At 43.1% G+C, this 17,624-nt stretch overlaps 1 protein-coding gene across 5 annotated transcripts in view; it reads left to right on the top strand.

Moving 5' to 3' along the window:
* The first annotated feature begins 2,118 nt into the window (after positions 1-2,118).
* Positions 2,119-17,624, top strand: part of LOC133535934 (serine-rich coiled-coil domain-containing protein 2-like) — a 31,332-nt gene continuing 15,826 nt past the window's right edge. For 4 of the 5 annotated variants that reach the window (XM_061876008.1, XM_061876009.1, XM_061876007.1 and 1 more), the window contains exons 1-3: positions 2,119-2,369; positions 10,469-10,642; positions 13,304-14,315. In XM_061876008.1, coding sequence (XP_061731992.1) covers positions 13,325-14,315 — 991 coding nt within the window. In that variant the 5' untranslated portion in view covers positions 2,119-2,369; positions 10,469-10,642; positions 13,304-13,324. The remainder of the gene's footprint in view (positions 2,370-10,468; positions 10,643-13,303; positions 14,316-17,624) is intronic. The other variant, XM_061876006.1, reaches the window with a different exon arrangement.

Here is a 17,624-nt window from a genome sequence, read left to right as displayed (position 1 = left end):
GGAGCGCGTCCGCGGGTTCCAAGCCACGCCCCCCGCTCCCCCCCCCTCTCATCACAAGTGGATCGTCGTCTCGCGTCTGAGAAGTATTCACACCACAAGGAGAACACCCTCAAAATGTTCTTCGTCTTTAAACTCACCCGACGTGGCACGTGACCACATGTGGGCGGGGCCAAACCGCAGAAGAAAGTTGACCAAAAATATTTATTTGAGAAAACTTTACAGTGTGAGAAAAAAAATTGAAAAGGAATTTTACCTTTGCAACTTAGTTATAATAAATAAATAAATACACGATCATTTCTAATTAATAATCAATTTAAATAATTAGTAATTATAATATTACAATTAATTTAAAATACATAATTGAAATAACTTTAATAATTTAAATAATTAAATAAATAGATTTAAGTTTCTAAATATCCGACCTAATGTTTGTGCCTTAAAAAAAATATTAGTACCACAATATTCTTTAATAATACAACCAAATTATTCTTTATTATGAATACCAAAATATTCTTTATTACTAATACCTAATTATTATTTATTACTAATACCAAATTCATCTTTATTTATAATACCAAATATTCTTTATTAATGGTATCAAATGATTTCTTATTAATAATACCAAAATATGTGGGCGGGGCCAAACCGCAGAAGAAAGTTGAACAAAAAGCATTTATTTGAGAAAACTTTACAGTATGAGAAAAAATTGAAAAGGAATTTTACCTTTGCAACCTCATTATAATAAATAAATGAATACATGATCATTTCTAATTAATAATCAATTTAAATAATTAATAATTATAATTAATTAAATATTATAATTAATTTAAAAATACTAATTGAAATAATTTTAATTAATTTAAATCATTAAATAAATAATGTAAGTTTCTTAATATCCGACCTGATGTTTGTACCTTCAAAAAAATATTAATACCACAATATTCTTTATCAATATCACCAAATTATTATTTATTACTAAAACCAATTTATCATCTATTATTAATAACAAATTAATCTTTATTTATAATACCAATTATTCTTTATTAATGGTATCAAATGATTACTTATTAATAATACCAAAATATGTGGGCGGGGCCAAACCACAGTCTGACGTGAAGAAAGTTGAACAAAAACATTAATTTGAGAAAACTTTACAATATGACAAAAATTTGCAAAAGGAAGGGAATAAGCAGTAGAAAATGGATGGATGGATTTTTACCTTCGCAACCTCATTATACTATTGGCTAACTTTTATATTTATAAATGTAAGTTTCTCAATACCCGCCCTGATTTTTGTGCCTTTAAAAAAGTTTTACTTTAAAACTCTTTCTACCTCTAACAACCAACAATCTGTGAACAATATGACGCTGTGCTCCACATGTGGATTACTTACGCAACTTGGCTTTACATTTTGTTACATTTTATATATTTTACATTCTTCTTTAGTTGCTTTATTGAGTTTACAACCCCCTGGCGCTGTTTTGTACTGTTGTTGTACTTATTTTGATTATTATTGTTTCTTTGCTTGTTTGTGTCTCTTGCATATCATATTAATATGCAATGCTGCCCTCTAGTGGACGTGACGCGCCACCGCAGAACATGCATTCTAAAAAATATGTTATAATATACCGTATGTTAATATGTTATATTAATATGTTATATAATATGTTATATTGATGCTGATAAATACACTAAATATTATGGACCAGAAGAGTGTTTTTATTAGATTTTTCATTTGGAATCAACACACAAAAACGGATGAAGTAAATTAGTGCCAATTAAAAAAAAAAAAAAAAACTTTAAAACATCAATTTCATAACATCAAAGTGCTTTAATTCATAATTGGTTTTATCTCTCATTTTCTTTTGTACTTCCTGTACAAACAGAGACCAAAAAAAAAAGTTAATTTGTGCCATATTTAAAATCGAATAAACTTTAAACATCAATTTTCAAACATCAAAGTGTTTGAATTTATAATTGGTTTTATGCACAATACTTCCCTCCTTTTCTTTTTTTACGTCCTGCACAAATGGAGCTTTTATTTTGAAATCGCCCCGACTTCCGGAGTTGCGTTCCTGCTCCTCCGATGACGTCACCGTCAGTGGTACCTAAGGGGGGGGGAGATGTGCTGGGCAGGCGCAGAGTACCGGCGTGCACGCGCGCATGATTCAGCAGCTGCTCGCCGGCGCTTCGACCCGCGCGCGGGCACGCGAATTACCGCGCACCGGTCACCGGGGCCGGGCGTGCGCGGACGTTTTTCTTCCGCCACCGGGAGAGCGACACACACCGCGTCCTTTGTCGCACTTGCGGAGGAGTGACGTCAGCGACAGCCCCGCCATTTCCGCATCCTTGGCGCGGCGCGCGGACAGGTGAGTGAGGCTCCTTCGTGCACGCGCGTGTTCGCTCACGTACTAGACGAATAACGTACAGTATACATACGTGCTACGTACACGCCAATATTGTGTAGTATACATACGTCAATGACGTACAGTATACATACGTGCTACGTACACGCCAATATTGTGTAGTATACATACGTCAATGACGTACAGTATACATACGTGCTACGTACACGCCAATATTGTGTAGTATACATACGTCAATGACGTACAGTATACATACGTGCTACGTACACGCCAATATTGTGTAGTATACATACGTCAATGACGTACACGCCAATATTGTGTAGTATACATACGTCAATGACGTACAGTATACATACGTGCTACGTACACGCCAATATTGTGTAGTATACATACGTCAATGACGTACAGTACACACGTGAATGACGTAGAGTACACACGTGAATAACGTACACTACATACGTGAACGACGTACTGTACGTACGTGAATAGCGTGTCCAGTATAGTGTTTATATGTAAAGCGTAGTCTTAAAAAAGCCCAAATCTCAGTGGAGCTGTGAATGAGAGTCCTCATAGTATTACGTGCATTTATACGGTCTTTATAGGTGAAGATGTGGTCTTAAATGTGCCAAAATCTCAATGGAGTTCTGAACGAGAGTTTTGTCCTTTAGCCAGTCAAGCTAACATTGCTGTCATCCTCCTACTAAATACTTTTTCTGCGGACATAAAACACCAAGTCAGGTGTCAGTCAGCGGGAGGTGAGTCTTTAATTCATGAATTGGTTCCCGCTCAGCGACAAGTCTGTCTGGTTTCTGACGACTGGCCATGAAATAATTATGCATTATTAAGTGAGCTGCATTAGCTTGGTGACGTCATCGTGTGGTCTTGCATATCATTAAAAATGGAGGCTGGGGATGACAAACAGGAAGTGGATGTTGTTGAGGACACAGAGCATCAATGATGATGGGGGGGGGGGGGGTGTGTTCTTGGCACAAGGGGGAAGTTGTCCTGTGCCAGGTTGCCATGACGACTAAGGAGGGCGGCGCCGCTGAGTTGACGCCCGGTCGTCTCCCACAATCCTTTGCTCCTTTTAGATAAACTTATCAGCTGGTCTGACATCACTTTAACCTTTGACCTCAACGCGACAGCTCAGTCCAGGACAACTTTTGGTCACTAACGTGTTCATTCTTTATGAATAATTGGAACTGGTCCCGCCCGGATCCAAACTAGGAGGACATGATGGGTGTTGTGGTGCCAAATGGAGCATGAGGAGCCACACATGGCCCACATAATACTCTGGCAGACATCTTTATTGTTTACCTCTAGTGGTCAGCCTTTGCAATATCTGACTGCAAGCAGCGGCTAACGTCCCTCCACAGTGTGATGGTGAAGTGCACTGACAGGAAGAGTAAGTGTACTAGTAGATATACTTGATGAAGTGCACTGACAGGAGTAGTAAGTGTACTAGTAAGTAAACTTGAGAAAGTGCACTGACAGGAGTAGAAAGTGTACTAGTAAATACACTTGGTGAAGTGCACTGACCAGAGTAGTAAGTGTACTAGTAAAAATACTCGATGAAGTGCACTGACAGGAGTGGTAAGTGTACTAGTATGTATACTTGGTGAAGTGCACTGACATGAGTGGTAAGTGTACTAGTAGGTATACTTGATGAAGTGCACTGACAGGAGTAGTAAGTGTACTAGTAAGTAAACTTGAGAAAGTGCACTGACAGGAGTAGAAAGTGTACTAGTAAATACACTTGGTGAAGTGCACTGACCGGAGTAGTAAGTGTACTAGTAAAAATACTCAATGAAGTGCACTGACAGGAGTGGTAAGTGTACTAGTATGTATACTTGGTGAAGTGCACTGACATGAGTAGTAAGTGTACTAGTAAGTATACTCTGTGAAGTGCACTGACAGGAGTAGTACGTTTAATAGTAAGTCCCCTGACAGGAGTAGTAAGGCTACATGGTGAAATGTACAGACAGGAGTAGTAAAAGCGTTCTAGTAAGTACACTGAGTGAAGCGCACTGAAATAAGTAGTAAGTGTACTAGTAAGTACACTCTGTGAAGTGCACCGAAATAAATAGTAAGTGTACTAGTAAGTACACTCTGTGAAGTGCACTGGCAGGAGTAGTAAGTGTACTTGGAGATGCGGACTGACAAGAGTAGTAAGTGTACGAGTAAGTTCACTGAGTGAAGTGCACTGACAGGATAAGTAAGTGTACTAGTAAGTACACTTGGTGAAGTGCACTGACAGGACAAGTAAATGTACTAGTAAGTATACTCTGTGAAGTGCACTGACAGGAGTAGTACGTTTACTAGTAAGTCCACTGACAGGAGTAGTAAGGCTACATGGTGAAGTGTACAGACAGGAGTAGTAAAAGCGTTCTATTAAGTACACTGGGTGAAGCGCACTGAAATAAGTAGTAAGTGTACTAGTAAGTACACTCTGTGAAGTGCACTGAAATAAATAGTAAGTGTACTAGTAAGTACACTCTGTGAAGTGCACTGACAGGAGTAGTAAATGTACTTGTAAGTGTACTTGGAGATGCGGACTGACAAGAGTAGTAAGTGTACGAGTAAGTTCACTGAGTGAAGTGCACTGACAGGACAAGTAAGTGTACTAGTAAGTACACTTGGTGAAGTGCACTGACAGGACAAGTAAATGTACTAGTAAGTATACTCTGTGAAGTGCACTGACAGGAGTAGTACGTTTACTAGTAAGTCCACTGACAGGAGTAGTAAGGCTACATGGTGAAGTGTACAGACAGGAGTAGTAAAAGCGTTCTAGTAAGTACACTGAGTGAAGCGCACTGAAATAAGTAGTAAGTGTACTAGTGAGTACACGCTGTGAAGTGCACTGAAAGAAGTAGTAAGTGTACTAGTAAGTACACTCTGTGAAGTGCACTGACAGGAGTAGTAAGTGTACTTGTAAGTGTATTTGGAGATGCGGACTGACAAGAGTAGTAAGTGTACGAGTAAGTTCACTGAGTGAAGTGCACTGACAGGACAAGTAAGTGTACTAGTAAGTACACTTGGTGAAGTGCACTGACAGGACAAGTAAATGTACTAGTAAGTATACTCTGTGAAGTGCACTGAGAGGAGTAGTACGTTTACTAGTAAGTCCACTGACAGGAGTAGTAAGGCTACATGGTGAAGTGTACAAACAGGAGTAGTAAAAGCGTTCTAGTAAGTACACTGAGTGAAGCGCACTGAAAGAAGTAGTAAGTGTACTAGTAAGTACACTCTGTGAAGTGCACTGACAGGAGTAGTAAGTGTACTTGTAAGTGTACTTGGAGATGCGCACTGACAGGAGTAGTAAGTGTACTAGTTAGTACACTTAGTGAAGTGCACTGACAGAAGAAGTAAGTGTACTAGTAAGTATACTCTGTGAAGTGCACTAACATGAGTAGTAAGCAAACTAGTAAGTGTACTTGCTGAAGTACACTGACAGGAGTACTAAGTGTACTTGGTGAAGTGCACTGGCAGGAGTAATTAGTTTACTAGTAAGTGCACTGACAGGAGTAGTAAGTGTACTTGGTAAAGTGCACTGACATGAGTAGCAAGTGTACGAGTAAGTATACTTTGAGGTGCACTGACAGGAGTAGTAAGTGTACTAGGTGAAGTGCACTGACCAGAGTAGTAAGTGTACATTCCAAAGTGCGTCCCAAAGTCACCAGCCTTGGCGTCACTATAGTCAGCCATTTTAAACTTGACAAACAATTCAATGGCGTTTTAAAATCGTGTTTTTATCATCTTTGTCTTTTAGTAAAGTTAAAACCGTTTTTATCTTTTAACCATTTTGAACAAGTGGTGCATGCTTTTATTTGAATTGGCCTGGACTACTGCAGTGCACTTTATGCTGGCATTAGCCAAAAAGCTCTCTCCCGGTTGCAGTTAGTCCAGAAGGCGGCAGCAGGACTTTGAACAGGGGCCAGGAAACACCAGCATAGAACCACAATTCTTCAGAGTTTGCACTGGCTCCCTCTTCATTTTAGAATTGATTTTAAAACCTTGCTGTTTGTTTTTAAATCTTTACATGGACTGGCACCTCAATATATCTCGGACCTCATCCAAACTTACACTCCTGAGGTCCGAGAGCCAGCTCCAGCTTGTGGTGCCCAAGACCAGACTTAAGACCAGGGGAGACAGGACCTTGTCTGTGGTCTGGAACACTCTGCCCCTCCATGTTCAAACTGCTCCCACGGTGGACTCTTTTAAGTCTGGTCTTCAGACCCACTTTTATTCTTTGGCTTTTAACACTACGTGAGTTGTGTGGTCCTCTGTGTTTTTTATACATTTTGATTTCTATTTTACTGTTTTAATTGCTTTTACCCTTTAAAATAGTTTTTAATCTTATTTATTTGTATATTGTTTTTATATTGGTTTTATATTTATTTATTTTTTGTTTTTATTCAGTTGTTGGTGGAGCATAATATTGTTTTTAATATTGTTTTTAACATGGCTGTGCAGCACTTTGGGAACATTATTGTTGTTTAAATGTGCTAAATAAATAAAGTGGATTGGATTATACAAACCCTGTTTCCATATGAGTTGGGAAATTGTGTTAGATGTAAATATAAACAGAATACAATGATTTGCAAATCCTTTTCAAGCCATATTCAGTTGAATATGCTACAAAGACAACATATTTGATGTTCAAACTCATAAACTATATATTTTTTTGCAAACAATAATGACTTAGAATTTCATGGCTGCAATACGTGCCAAAGTAGTTGGGAAAGGGCATGTTCACCACTGTGTTACATCACCTTTTCTTTTAACAACACTCAATAAACGTTTGGGAACTGAGGAAACTAATTATTGAAGCTTTGAAAGTGGAATTCTTTCCCATTCTTGTTTTATGTAGAGCTTCAGTCCTTCAACAGTCCGGGGTCTCCGCTGTCCTATTTTACGCTTCATAATGCACCACACATTTTCCATGGGAGACAGGTCTGGACTGCAGGCGGGCCAGGAAAGTACCCGCACTCTTTTACTACGAAGCCACGCTGTTGTAACACGTGGCCTGGCATTGTTTTGCTGAAATAAGCAGGGGCGTCCATGATAACGTTGCTTGGATGACAACATATGTTGTTCCAAAACCTGTATGTACCTTTCAGCATTAATGGTGCCTTCACAGATGTGTAAGTTACCCATGCCTTGGGCACTAATGCACCCCCATACCATCACACATGTGTAAGTTACCCATGCCTTGGGCACTAATACACCCCCATACCATCACACATGCTGGCTTTTACACTTTGCATCTATAACAATCTGGATGGTTATTGTCCTCTTTGTTCCGGAGGACACCACGTCCACAGTTTCCAAATATAATTTGAAATGTGGACTCGTCAGACCACAGAACACTTTTCCACTTTGCATCAGTCCATCTTAGATGATCTCGGGCCCAGCGAAGCCAGCAGCGTTCCTGGGTGTTGTTGATAAATCGCTTTCGCTTTGCATAGTAGAGCTTTAACTTGCACTTACAGATGTAGCGACCAACTGTAGTTACTGACAGTGGTTTTATGAAGTGTTCCTGAGCCAATGTGGTGATATCCTTTATAAACTGATGTCGGTTTTTGATGCAGTACCGCCTGAGGGATTAAAGGTCCATAATATTATTGCTTACGTGCAGTGATTTCTCCAGATTTTCTGAACCTTTTGATGATTTTACGGACCTAGATGGTAAAATCCCTAAATTCCTTTCAATAGCTCGTTGAGAAATGTTGTTCTAAAACTGTTTGACTATTTGCTTACAAAGTGGTGACCCTCACCCCATCCTTGTTTGTGAATGACTTAGCATTTCATGGAAGCTGTTTTTATATCCAATCATGGCACCCACCTGTTCCCAATTAGCCTGCACACCTGTGGGATGTTCCAAATAAGTGTTTGATGAGTAATTCTCAACTTTATCAGTATTTATTGCCACCTTTCCCAACTTCTTTGTCACGTGTTGCTGGCATCAAATTCTAAAGTTAATTATTATTTGCAAAAAAAAAAGTGTTTATCAATTTGAACATCAAATATTAATCAATCAATCAATGTTTACTTATATAGCCCTAAATCACTAGTGTCTCAAAGGGCTGCACAAACCACTACGACATCCTCGGTAGGCCCACATAAGGGCAAGGAAAAACTCACACCCAGTGGGATGTCGGTGACAATGATGTCTATGAGAACCTTGGAGAGGACCACATATGTGTAGTAAGTGTACTGGGTGAAGTGCACTGACTGGAGTAGTAAGTGTACTGGATGTAGTGCACTGACAGGAGTAGTAAGTGTACTGGGTGAAGTGAACTGACAGGAGTAGTAAGTGTACTGGGTGAAGTGTACTGACAGGAGTAGTAAGTGTACTGGGTGAAGTGCACTGACAGGAGTAGTAAGTGTACTGGGTGAAGTGCACTGACTGGAGTAGTAAGTGTACTGGATGTAGTGCACTGACAGGAGTAGTAAGTGCACTGAGTGAAGTGCATTGACAGGAGTAGTAAGTGTACTGGGTGAAGTGCACTGACAAGAGTAGTAAGTGTACTGGGTGAGGTGCACTGACAGGAGTAGTAAGTGTACTGGGTGAAGTGCACTGACAGGAGTAGTAAGTGTACTGGGTGAAGTGCACTGACAGTAGTAAGTGTACTGGGTGAAGTGCACTGACAGGAGTAGTAAGTTTACTCGGTGAGGTGCACTGACAGGAGTAGTAAGTGTACTGAGTGAAGTGCACTGACAGGAGTAGTAAGTGTACTGAGTGAAGTGCATTGACAGGAGTAGTAAGTGTACTGGGTGAAGTGCACTGACAAGAGTAGTAAGTGTACTGGGTGAAGTGCACTGACAGGAGTAGTAAGTGTACTGGGTGAAGTGCACTGACAGGAGTAGTAAGTGTACTGGGTGAAGTGCACTGACAGTAGTAAGTGTACTGGGTGAGGTGCACTGACAGGAGTAGTAAGTGTAGTGGGTGAAGTGCACTGACAGGAGTAATAAGTGTACTGGGTGAAGTGCACTGACAGGAGTAGTAAGTGTAGTGGGTGAGGTGCACTGACAGGAGTAGTAAGTGTACTGGGTGAGGTGAACTGACAGGAGTAGTAAGTGTACTGGGTGAGGTGCACTGACAGGAGTAGTAAGTGTACTGGGTGAAGTGCACTGACAGTAGTAAGTGTACTAGGTGAAGTGCACTGACAGGAGTAGTAAGTTTACTGGGGGAAGTGCACTGACAGGAGTAGTAAGTGTAGTGGGTGAAATGCACTGACAGGAGTAGTAAGTGTACTGGGTGAAGTGCACTGACAGGAGTATTAAGTGTACTGGGTGAAGTGCACTGATAGGAGTAGTAAGTGTACTGGATGTAGTGCACTGACAGGAGTAGTAAGTGTACTGAGTGAAGTGCACTGGGTGAAGTGCACTGACAGGAGTAGTAAGTGTACTGGGTGAGGTGCACTGACAGGAGTAGTAAGTGTACTGGGTGAGGTGCACTGACAGGAGTAGTAAGTGTACTGGGCGAGGTGCACTGACAGGAGTATTAAGTGTACTGGGTGAAGTGCACTGATAGGAGTAGTAAGTGTACTGGATGTAGTGCACTGACAGGAGTAGTAAGTGTACTGAGTGAGGTGCACTGACAGGAGTAGTAAGTGTACTGGGTGAGGTGCAGTGACAGGAGTAGTAAGTGTACTGGGTGAGGTGCACTGACAGCAGTTGTAAGTGTACTGGGTGAAGTGCACTGACAGGAGTAAGTGTACTGGGTGAAGTGCACCGACAGGAGTAGTAAGTTTACTGGGTGAGGTGCACTGACAGGAGTAGTAAGTGTACTGGATGTAGTGCACTGACAGGAGTAGTAAGTGTACTGAGTGAAGTGCATTGACAGGAGTAGTAAGTTTACTGGGTGAAGTGCACTGACAGGAGTAGTAAGTGTAGTGGGTGAAGTGCACTGACAGGAGTAGTAAGTGTAGTGGGTGAAGTGCACTGACAGGAGTAGTAAGTGTAGTGGGTGAAGTGCACTGACAGGAGTAGTAAGTGTAGTGGGTGAAGTGCACTGAGCGTGTGTGAGAGTATGAGCACTGTCATGTTGTGCTGTTATATAAAGATAAGTGCACCTTTTATCTCCTTCCTCCCTGGAGGCGCTGAAGAATCTCATGATGCGTTGATAAAAGATCTTCTCGGCGCCCGGCGTCAGACGCTCACTTCCTGCTCCGTCTCGCCGCTCGACGGCGATGAAGATGATGGTGATGAAGATGATCTAAGAGGTTTTGATTTGTCCAATCAACACTTTCCTTTTCACCAAGTCAGTGCAGGTAGGACCACTTTTACTTGATGACCTGCTGTCATTTTGTGTGCTAGTAGACTTTCTGTGTTGTTAACCTTTCATACTTTTATGTTATTAACCTATTAAATTGTCACAAATCTTTGTCTTGCACTATTTGGTCTAATATAGTTGTATCTTATTAACATGTTATTACATCCAAAGCTTAGTCAACTTCCACACTTCCAGTACACAAACAGCAGACGCACACGCCTTGTTTGCTAGCACCCTGCCTTAGGTGTGTGTGTGTGTGTGTGTGTGTGTGTGTGTGTGTGTGTGTGTGTGTGTGTGTGTCTGTGTGTGTGTCACAATGTCGCCGTTATTAGGTGCGGTTGTTGTCATTGTGTGTGTTCACATGTTTGAGGTGAGTGCGTGCGTCAGGAGGCAGCGGCCAATCAGAGAGCTTGTGGTGGTCACATGGGCCCCGTTTACACTGCAGGCAAAATTGGATTTTTTTTTTTTTTTTTTTTTTTTTTTTTTTGGAGTTCTGTTCTTTTTTCCAGCTGACAGTTTACACTGCAAGTAAAATGTCATCTTTGTCAGACTGCAGTGTACACGCACACAGGCCCCAATGTGGCCCCAAAGTGGTCCTAATGTAACCCTAAGAACCCAATGTGGTCCCAATGTGCCCCCAATGTGGTCCCAGTGTGGTCACAATGTGGCCCCAATGTGGCCCCAATGTGGCCCCAATGTGGCCCCAATGCGGTCCCAATTTGGTCCCAATGTAGCCCCAATGTGGCCCCAATGTGGTTCCAAATGTGGTCCCAATGTGGCCCCAATGTGATCCCAATGTGATCCCAATGTGGCCCCAGTGTGGTCCCAATGTGGTCCCAGTGTGGTCCCAGTGTGGTCCCAGTGTGGTCCCAGTGTGGTCCCAATGTGGCCCCAATATGGCCCCAATGTGGTCCCAATGTGGCCCCAATGTGATCCCAATGTGGTCCCAAAGTGGTCCCAATGTGGCCCCAATGTGGTCCCAATGTGGTCCCAGTGTGGTCCCAGTGTGGTCCCAGTGTGGTCCCAATGTGGCCCCAATGTGGCCCCAATATGGCCCCAATGTGGTCCCAATGTGGCCCCAATGTGATCCCAATGTGGTCCCAATGTGGTCCCAATGTGGTCCCAATGTGGTCCCAGTGTGGTCCCAATGTGGTCCCAGTGTGGTCCCAATGTGGTCCCAATGTGGTCCCAATGTGGTCCCAGTGTGGTCCCAATGTGGTCCGAATGTGGCCCCAATGTGGCCCCAATGTGGCCCCAATGTGATCCCAATGTGATCCCAATGTGGTCCCAATGTGGTCCCAATGTGGCCCCAATGTGGCCCCAATGTGGTCCCAGTGTGGCCCCGATGTGGCCCCAATGTGGTCCCAATGTGGTCCCAATGTGGTCCCAGTGTGGTCCCAGTGTGGTCCCAATGTGGTCCCAGTGTGGTCCCAATGTGGTCCCAGTGTGGTCCCAGTGTGGTCCCAGTGTGGTCCCAATGTGGTCCCAGTGTGGCCCCAATGTGGCCCCAATGTGGTCCCAGTGTGGCCCCGATGTGGCCCCAATGTGGTCCCAATGTGGTCCCAATGTGGTCCCAATGTGGCCCCAATGTGGCCCCAATGTGATCCCAATGTGGCCCCAATGTGATCCCAATGTGGTCCCAATGTGGTCCCAATGTGGTCCCAATGTGGTCCCAATGTGGCCCCAAGGTGGCCCCAATGTGGTCTCAATGTGGCCCCAATGTGATCCCAATGTGGTCCCAATGTGGTCCCAATGTGGTCCCAGTGTGGTCCCAGTGTGGTCCCAGTGTGGTCCCAATGTGGTCCCAATGTGGTCCCAATGTGGCCCCAATGTGGTCCCAATGTGGTCCCAGCGTGGTCCCAGTGTGGTCCCAATGTGGCCCCAATGTGGTCCCAATGTGGTCCCAGTGTGGTCCCAATGTGGCCCCAATGTGGCCCCAATGTGGTCCCAATGTGGTCCCAGTGTGGCCCCAATGTGGCCCCAATGTGGTCCCAGTATGGCCCCAATGTGGCCCCAATGTGGCCCCAATGTGGCCCCAATGTGGTCCCAATGTGGTCCCAGTGTGGCCCCAATGCGGTCCCAATTTGGTCCCAATGTAGCCCCAATGTGGCCCAAATGTGGCCCCACTGTGTGCTCCTAGTGTGGCCCCAAAGTGGCCCTGAAATCACGAGTATGCACACTTCGATGAAGTGAAAACAAAGAAAGTTGACCGGCAGGAAGTTGCTACTACTACAAAATAAAATAAAAGTCTTCACACCTTTAAAATAAGAGTGTTTTTATGTGAAAATAAGTTAAAGTAATATAAAGTGAATGTATATAATGTCATGTATTTAATGTATATAATGTCATGTATTTAATGTATATATTGTCATATATTTAATGTATATAATGTCACATATTTAATGTATAAGATGTCATGTATTTAATGTTTACAGTGTCATATATTTAATGTATATAATTTCATGTATTCAATGTATATAGTGTAATGTATTTAATGTATACAATGTCATTTATTTAATGTTTGTAGTGTCATATATTTAATGTATATAATGTCATGTATTTAGTGTATATAGTGTCATACATGTACTTTAATGTAATTGTATATATAAAAGGTGGCCCAGGTGTGCACTAATCAGCGCTCTTCTCCCCCCCCCCCCAGCTCTTGCTCAGCAGGTGGTCTATGTCTAGGTCCGCCCCCGACATGCCCACCATGGTGTCCAGGTTGCCTAAATTTGCTCCGTGGTCCAAAAGCGGCGCCGCCCCCGCCTCCCCGACGGCTCCTCCCACCAGCTCTGGCCAGCAGGGGGCCAGCAGCGCCTCCGTGAGACGGACACGGTCCATCCGCACACCCACGGACTATTCCACCATGTGGAGGAAAGACCGCGGGGTCACGGAAGGGGGCGGGATTGACAAGGAGGGGGCGGGGTCAAGGGGTGTCGATGTCAAGCACAATCTGAACAGAACCGCTCCCAATTCTCCGGTGGACTCAAAGAAGTCCTCGTGTCCTGTGAAGGAGTCCAACAAGTCTCAAGCACTTCCTGTTTCTAAAAGTGGACTTCCTGTTTCCAAGCGGAAGCCAAGCGGGTCCACCCCGACCAAACTTCATGCTCTTCCTGGGTCCAAACTTCCAAGCAGACTCAGCAGCTCTGTGAGGCCCCACCGGTGGTCCACTGGTTCTAGTGCGACCACACCAGCACCTGGTTCTGGTTCTAGAACTGGTTCCTCCCTCCCTGCCGCTCTGCCAGCCACCCGCTCGCTCTCCACCGGCAACCTCGGGTCGGCGCCACCGTCCCGCCTCGCCACAAACGACCGCTTGCGCTCACGTAGCCTGATGGCGGTCCAGCGGCGTCCCTCCCCCTCCCCCTCCCCCTCTACTAACACCACCGCCAAGCAGCCCGTCACTTCCTGTGCTCCACCTTCTGCTCAGGTGTCAGAGGGCGGGGGTCGGTGCCAGGCTCTCAAAGCAACCCCTTCTGCCTCAAAGAAGCCCCTCCTACCTGGGCTCAGCCCCGCCCCCAAGTTTAATGGCATCAGCTACAAGCTGTCACGGCCATCGCTCATTAAGATGCCCCGCCCCCTCCGAGCGACCCCCGTACACAAGTCTCTGACGGACCCTGAAGTGGGCCGAGGATCCTCAGTGGGGACAGCGTCCTCCACAGGAAGTAGTCCAGGTGAGAAATGTGGATTTTTGTGTAATCAGCACTCGTTTGTGTGTCTGTTTCTCAATCTGTGTGTAATCAGCACTCATGTGTGTGTCTGTATCTCAGTCTGTGTGTGTAATCAGCACTCATTTGTGTGTCTGTATCTCAATCTGTGTGTGTAATCAGCACTCATTTGTGTGTCTGTATCACAGTCTGTGTGTAATCAGCACTCACTTGTGTGTCTGTATCTCAATCTGTGTGTGTAATCAGCACTCGTTTGTGTGTCTGTTTCTCAATCTGTGTGTGTAATCAGCACTCATGTGTGTGTCTGTATCTCAATCTGTGTGTAATCAGCACTCATTTGTGTGTCTGTATCTCAGTCTGTGTGTGTAATCAGCACTCATTTGTGTGTCTGTATCTCAGTCTGTGTGTGTAATCAGCACTCATTTGTGTGTCTGTATCTCAGTCTGTGTTTAATCAGCACTCATTTGTGTGTCTGTATTACAATCTGTGTGTAATCAGCACTCATGTGTGTGTCTGTATCTCAGTCTGTGTGTGTAATCAGCACTCATTTGTGTGTCTGTATCTCAATCTGTGTGTGTAATCAGCACTCATTTGTGTGTCTGTATCACAGTCTGTGTGTAATCAGCACTCACTTGTGTGTCTGTATCTCAATCTGTGTGTGTAATCAGCACTCGTTTGTGTGTCTGTTTCTCAATCTGTGTGTGTAATCAGCACTCATGTGTGTGTCTGTATCTCAATCTGTGTGTAATCAGCACTCATTTGTGTGTCTGTATCTCAGTCTGTGTGTGTAATCAGCACTCATTTGTGTGTCTGTATCTCAATCCGTGTGTAATCAGCACTCATTTGTGTGTCTGTATCTCAATCTGCGTGTAATCAGCACTCACTTGTGTGTCTGTATCTCAATCTGTGTGTGTAATCAGTACTCATTTGTGTGTCTGTATCTCAATCTGTGTGTGTAATCAGAACTATTTTGTGTGTCTGTATCTCAGTCTGTGTGTGTAATCAGCACTCATTTGTGTGTCTGTATCTCAATCTGTGTATGTAATCAGCACTCATTTGTGTGTCTGTATCTCAGTCTGTGTGTGTAATCAGCACTCATGTGTGTGTCTGTATCTCAGTCTGTGTGTGTAATCAGCACTCATGTGTGTGTCTGTATCTCAGTCTGTGTGTAATCAGCACTCATTTGTGTGTCTGTATCTCAGTCTGTGTGTGTAATCAGAACTCTTGTGTGTCTGTATCTCAGTCTGTGTGTAATCAGCACTCATGTGTGTGTCTGTATCTCAGTCTGTGTGTGTAATCAGCACTCGTTTGTGTGTCTGTTTCTCAATCTGTGTGTGTAATCAGCACTCATGTGTGTGTGTATCTCAGTCTGTGTGTGTAATCAGCACTCATTTGTGTGTCTGTATCTCAATCTGTGTGTAATCAGCACTCATGTGTGTGTCTGTATCTCAGTCTGTGTGTGTAATCAGCACTCATTTGTGTGTCTGTATCTCAATCTGTGTGTAATCAGCACTCATGTGTGTGTCTGTATCTCAGTCTGTGTGTGTAATCAGCACTCGTTTGTGTGTCTGTTTCTCAATCTGTGTGTGTAATCAGCACTCATGTGTGTGTCTGTATCTCAATCTGTGTGTAATCAGCACTCATGTGTGTGTCTGTATCTCAGTCTGTGTGTGTAATCAGCGCTCATTTGTGTGTCTGTATCTCAATCTGTGTGTGTAATCAGCACTCATTTGTGTGTCTGTATCTCAGTCTGTGTGTGTAATCAGCACTCATTTGTGTGTCTGTATCTCAATCCGTGTGTGTAATCAGCACTCATTTGTGTGTCTGTATCTCAGTCTGTGTGTAATCAGCACTCATTTGTGTGTCTGTATCTCAGTGTGTGTGTAATCAGCACTCATTTGTGTGTCTGTATCTCAGTCTGTGTGTAATCAGCACTCATTTGTGTGTCTATCTCAATCTGTGTGTGTAATCAGCACTCATTTGTGTGTCTGTATCTCAGTCTGTGTGTGTAATCAGCACTCATTTGTGTGTCTGTATCTCAGTCTGTGTTTAATCAGCACTCATTTGTGTGTCTGTATCTCAATCTGTGTGTGTAATCAGCACTCATTTGTGTGTCTGTATCTCAGTCTGTGCAATCAGCACTAATTTGTGTGTCTGTGTCTCAGTCTGTTTGTGTAATCAGCACTGACTTGTGTTTTTGTATCTTAGTGTCTTTGTGTAATCAGCACTCATTTGTGTCTGTATCTCAGTCTGTGTGTGTAATCAGCACTCATTTGTGTGTCTGTATCTCAGTCTGTGTGTGTAATCAGCACTCATTTGTGTGTCTGTATCTCAGTCTGTGTTTGTAATCAGCACTCATTTGTGTGTCTGAATCTCAATCTGTGTGTAATCAGCACTGATTTGTGTCTGTATCTCAGTCTGTGCAATCAGCACAAATTTGTGTGTCTGTATCTCAGTCTGTTTGTGTAATCAGCACTGATTTGTGTTTTTGTATCTCAGTCTGTGTGTGTATTCAGCACTGATTTGCGTGTCTGTATCCCAGTTTGTGTGTGTAATCAGTACTAATTTATGTGTCTGTATTTCAATCTATGTGTTTGTAAAAAATGTGGGTTTGTGTATTCCTATTTGTTTGAAGCAAGACACATGATTGGCTGTCTTTTTACACGTAACACATCTGAGTTGTGCCGTGCACACAAATCTATTTACACGTTCAGATCGCTGCACGTGCACACAAATCGTACACGGCAGAAGTGTCGTAAATGTCACATGTAAAAAGAATCAGGGTTCCTGCTTCACACAAATCGGAATACACACGTACACAGTTTTTTGTTACACTCACACAAATGGGAATACAGACCCACAAATTAATACACTGACAAGTGAATCTGATTACAGACTCACAGGTTGTGTACGAATTTGTGTGTCTGTATGTCAGACACATTAATCTGATTACAGACTCACATACAGACACACAAATTAGTACAAACCCTGTTTCCATATGAGTTGTGAAATTGTGTTAGATGTAAATATAAACAGAATACAATGATTTGCAAATCCTTTTCAAGCCATATTCAGTTGAATATGCTACAAAGACAACATATTTCATGTTCAAACTCATAAACATTTTTTGTGTGCAAATAATCATGAACTTTAGAATTTGATTCCGCAACAAATGACAAAGAAGTTGGGAAAGGTGGCAATAAATACTGATAAAGTTGAGGAATGCTCATCAAACACTTATTTGGAACATCCCACAGGTGTGCAGGCTAATTGGGAACAGGTGGGTGCCATGATTGGCTATAAAAGCAGCTTCCA

The sequence above is a fragment of the Nerophis ophidion genome, linkage group LG17 (assembly GCF_033978795.1).
Source record: "Nerophis ophidion isolate RoL-2023_Sa linkage group LG17, RoL_Noph_v1.0, whole genome shotgun sequence".
Lineage (NCBI taxonomy): Eukaryota > Metazoa > Chordata > Actinopteri > Syngnathiformes > Syngnathidae > Nerophis > Nerophis ophidion.
This window is presented reverse-complemented; position numbering and strand designations above follow the sequence as displayed.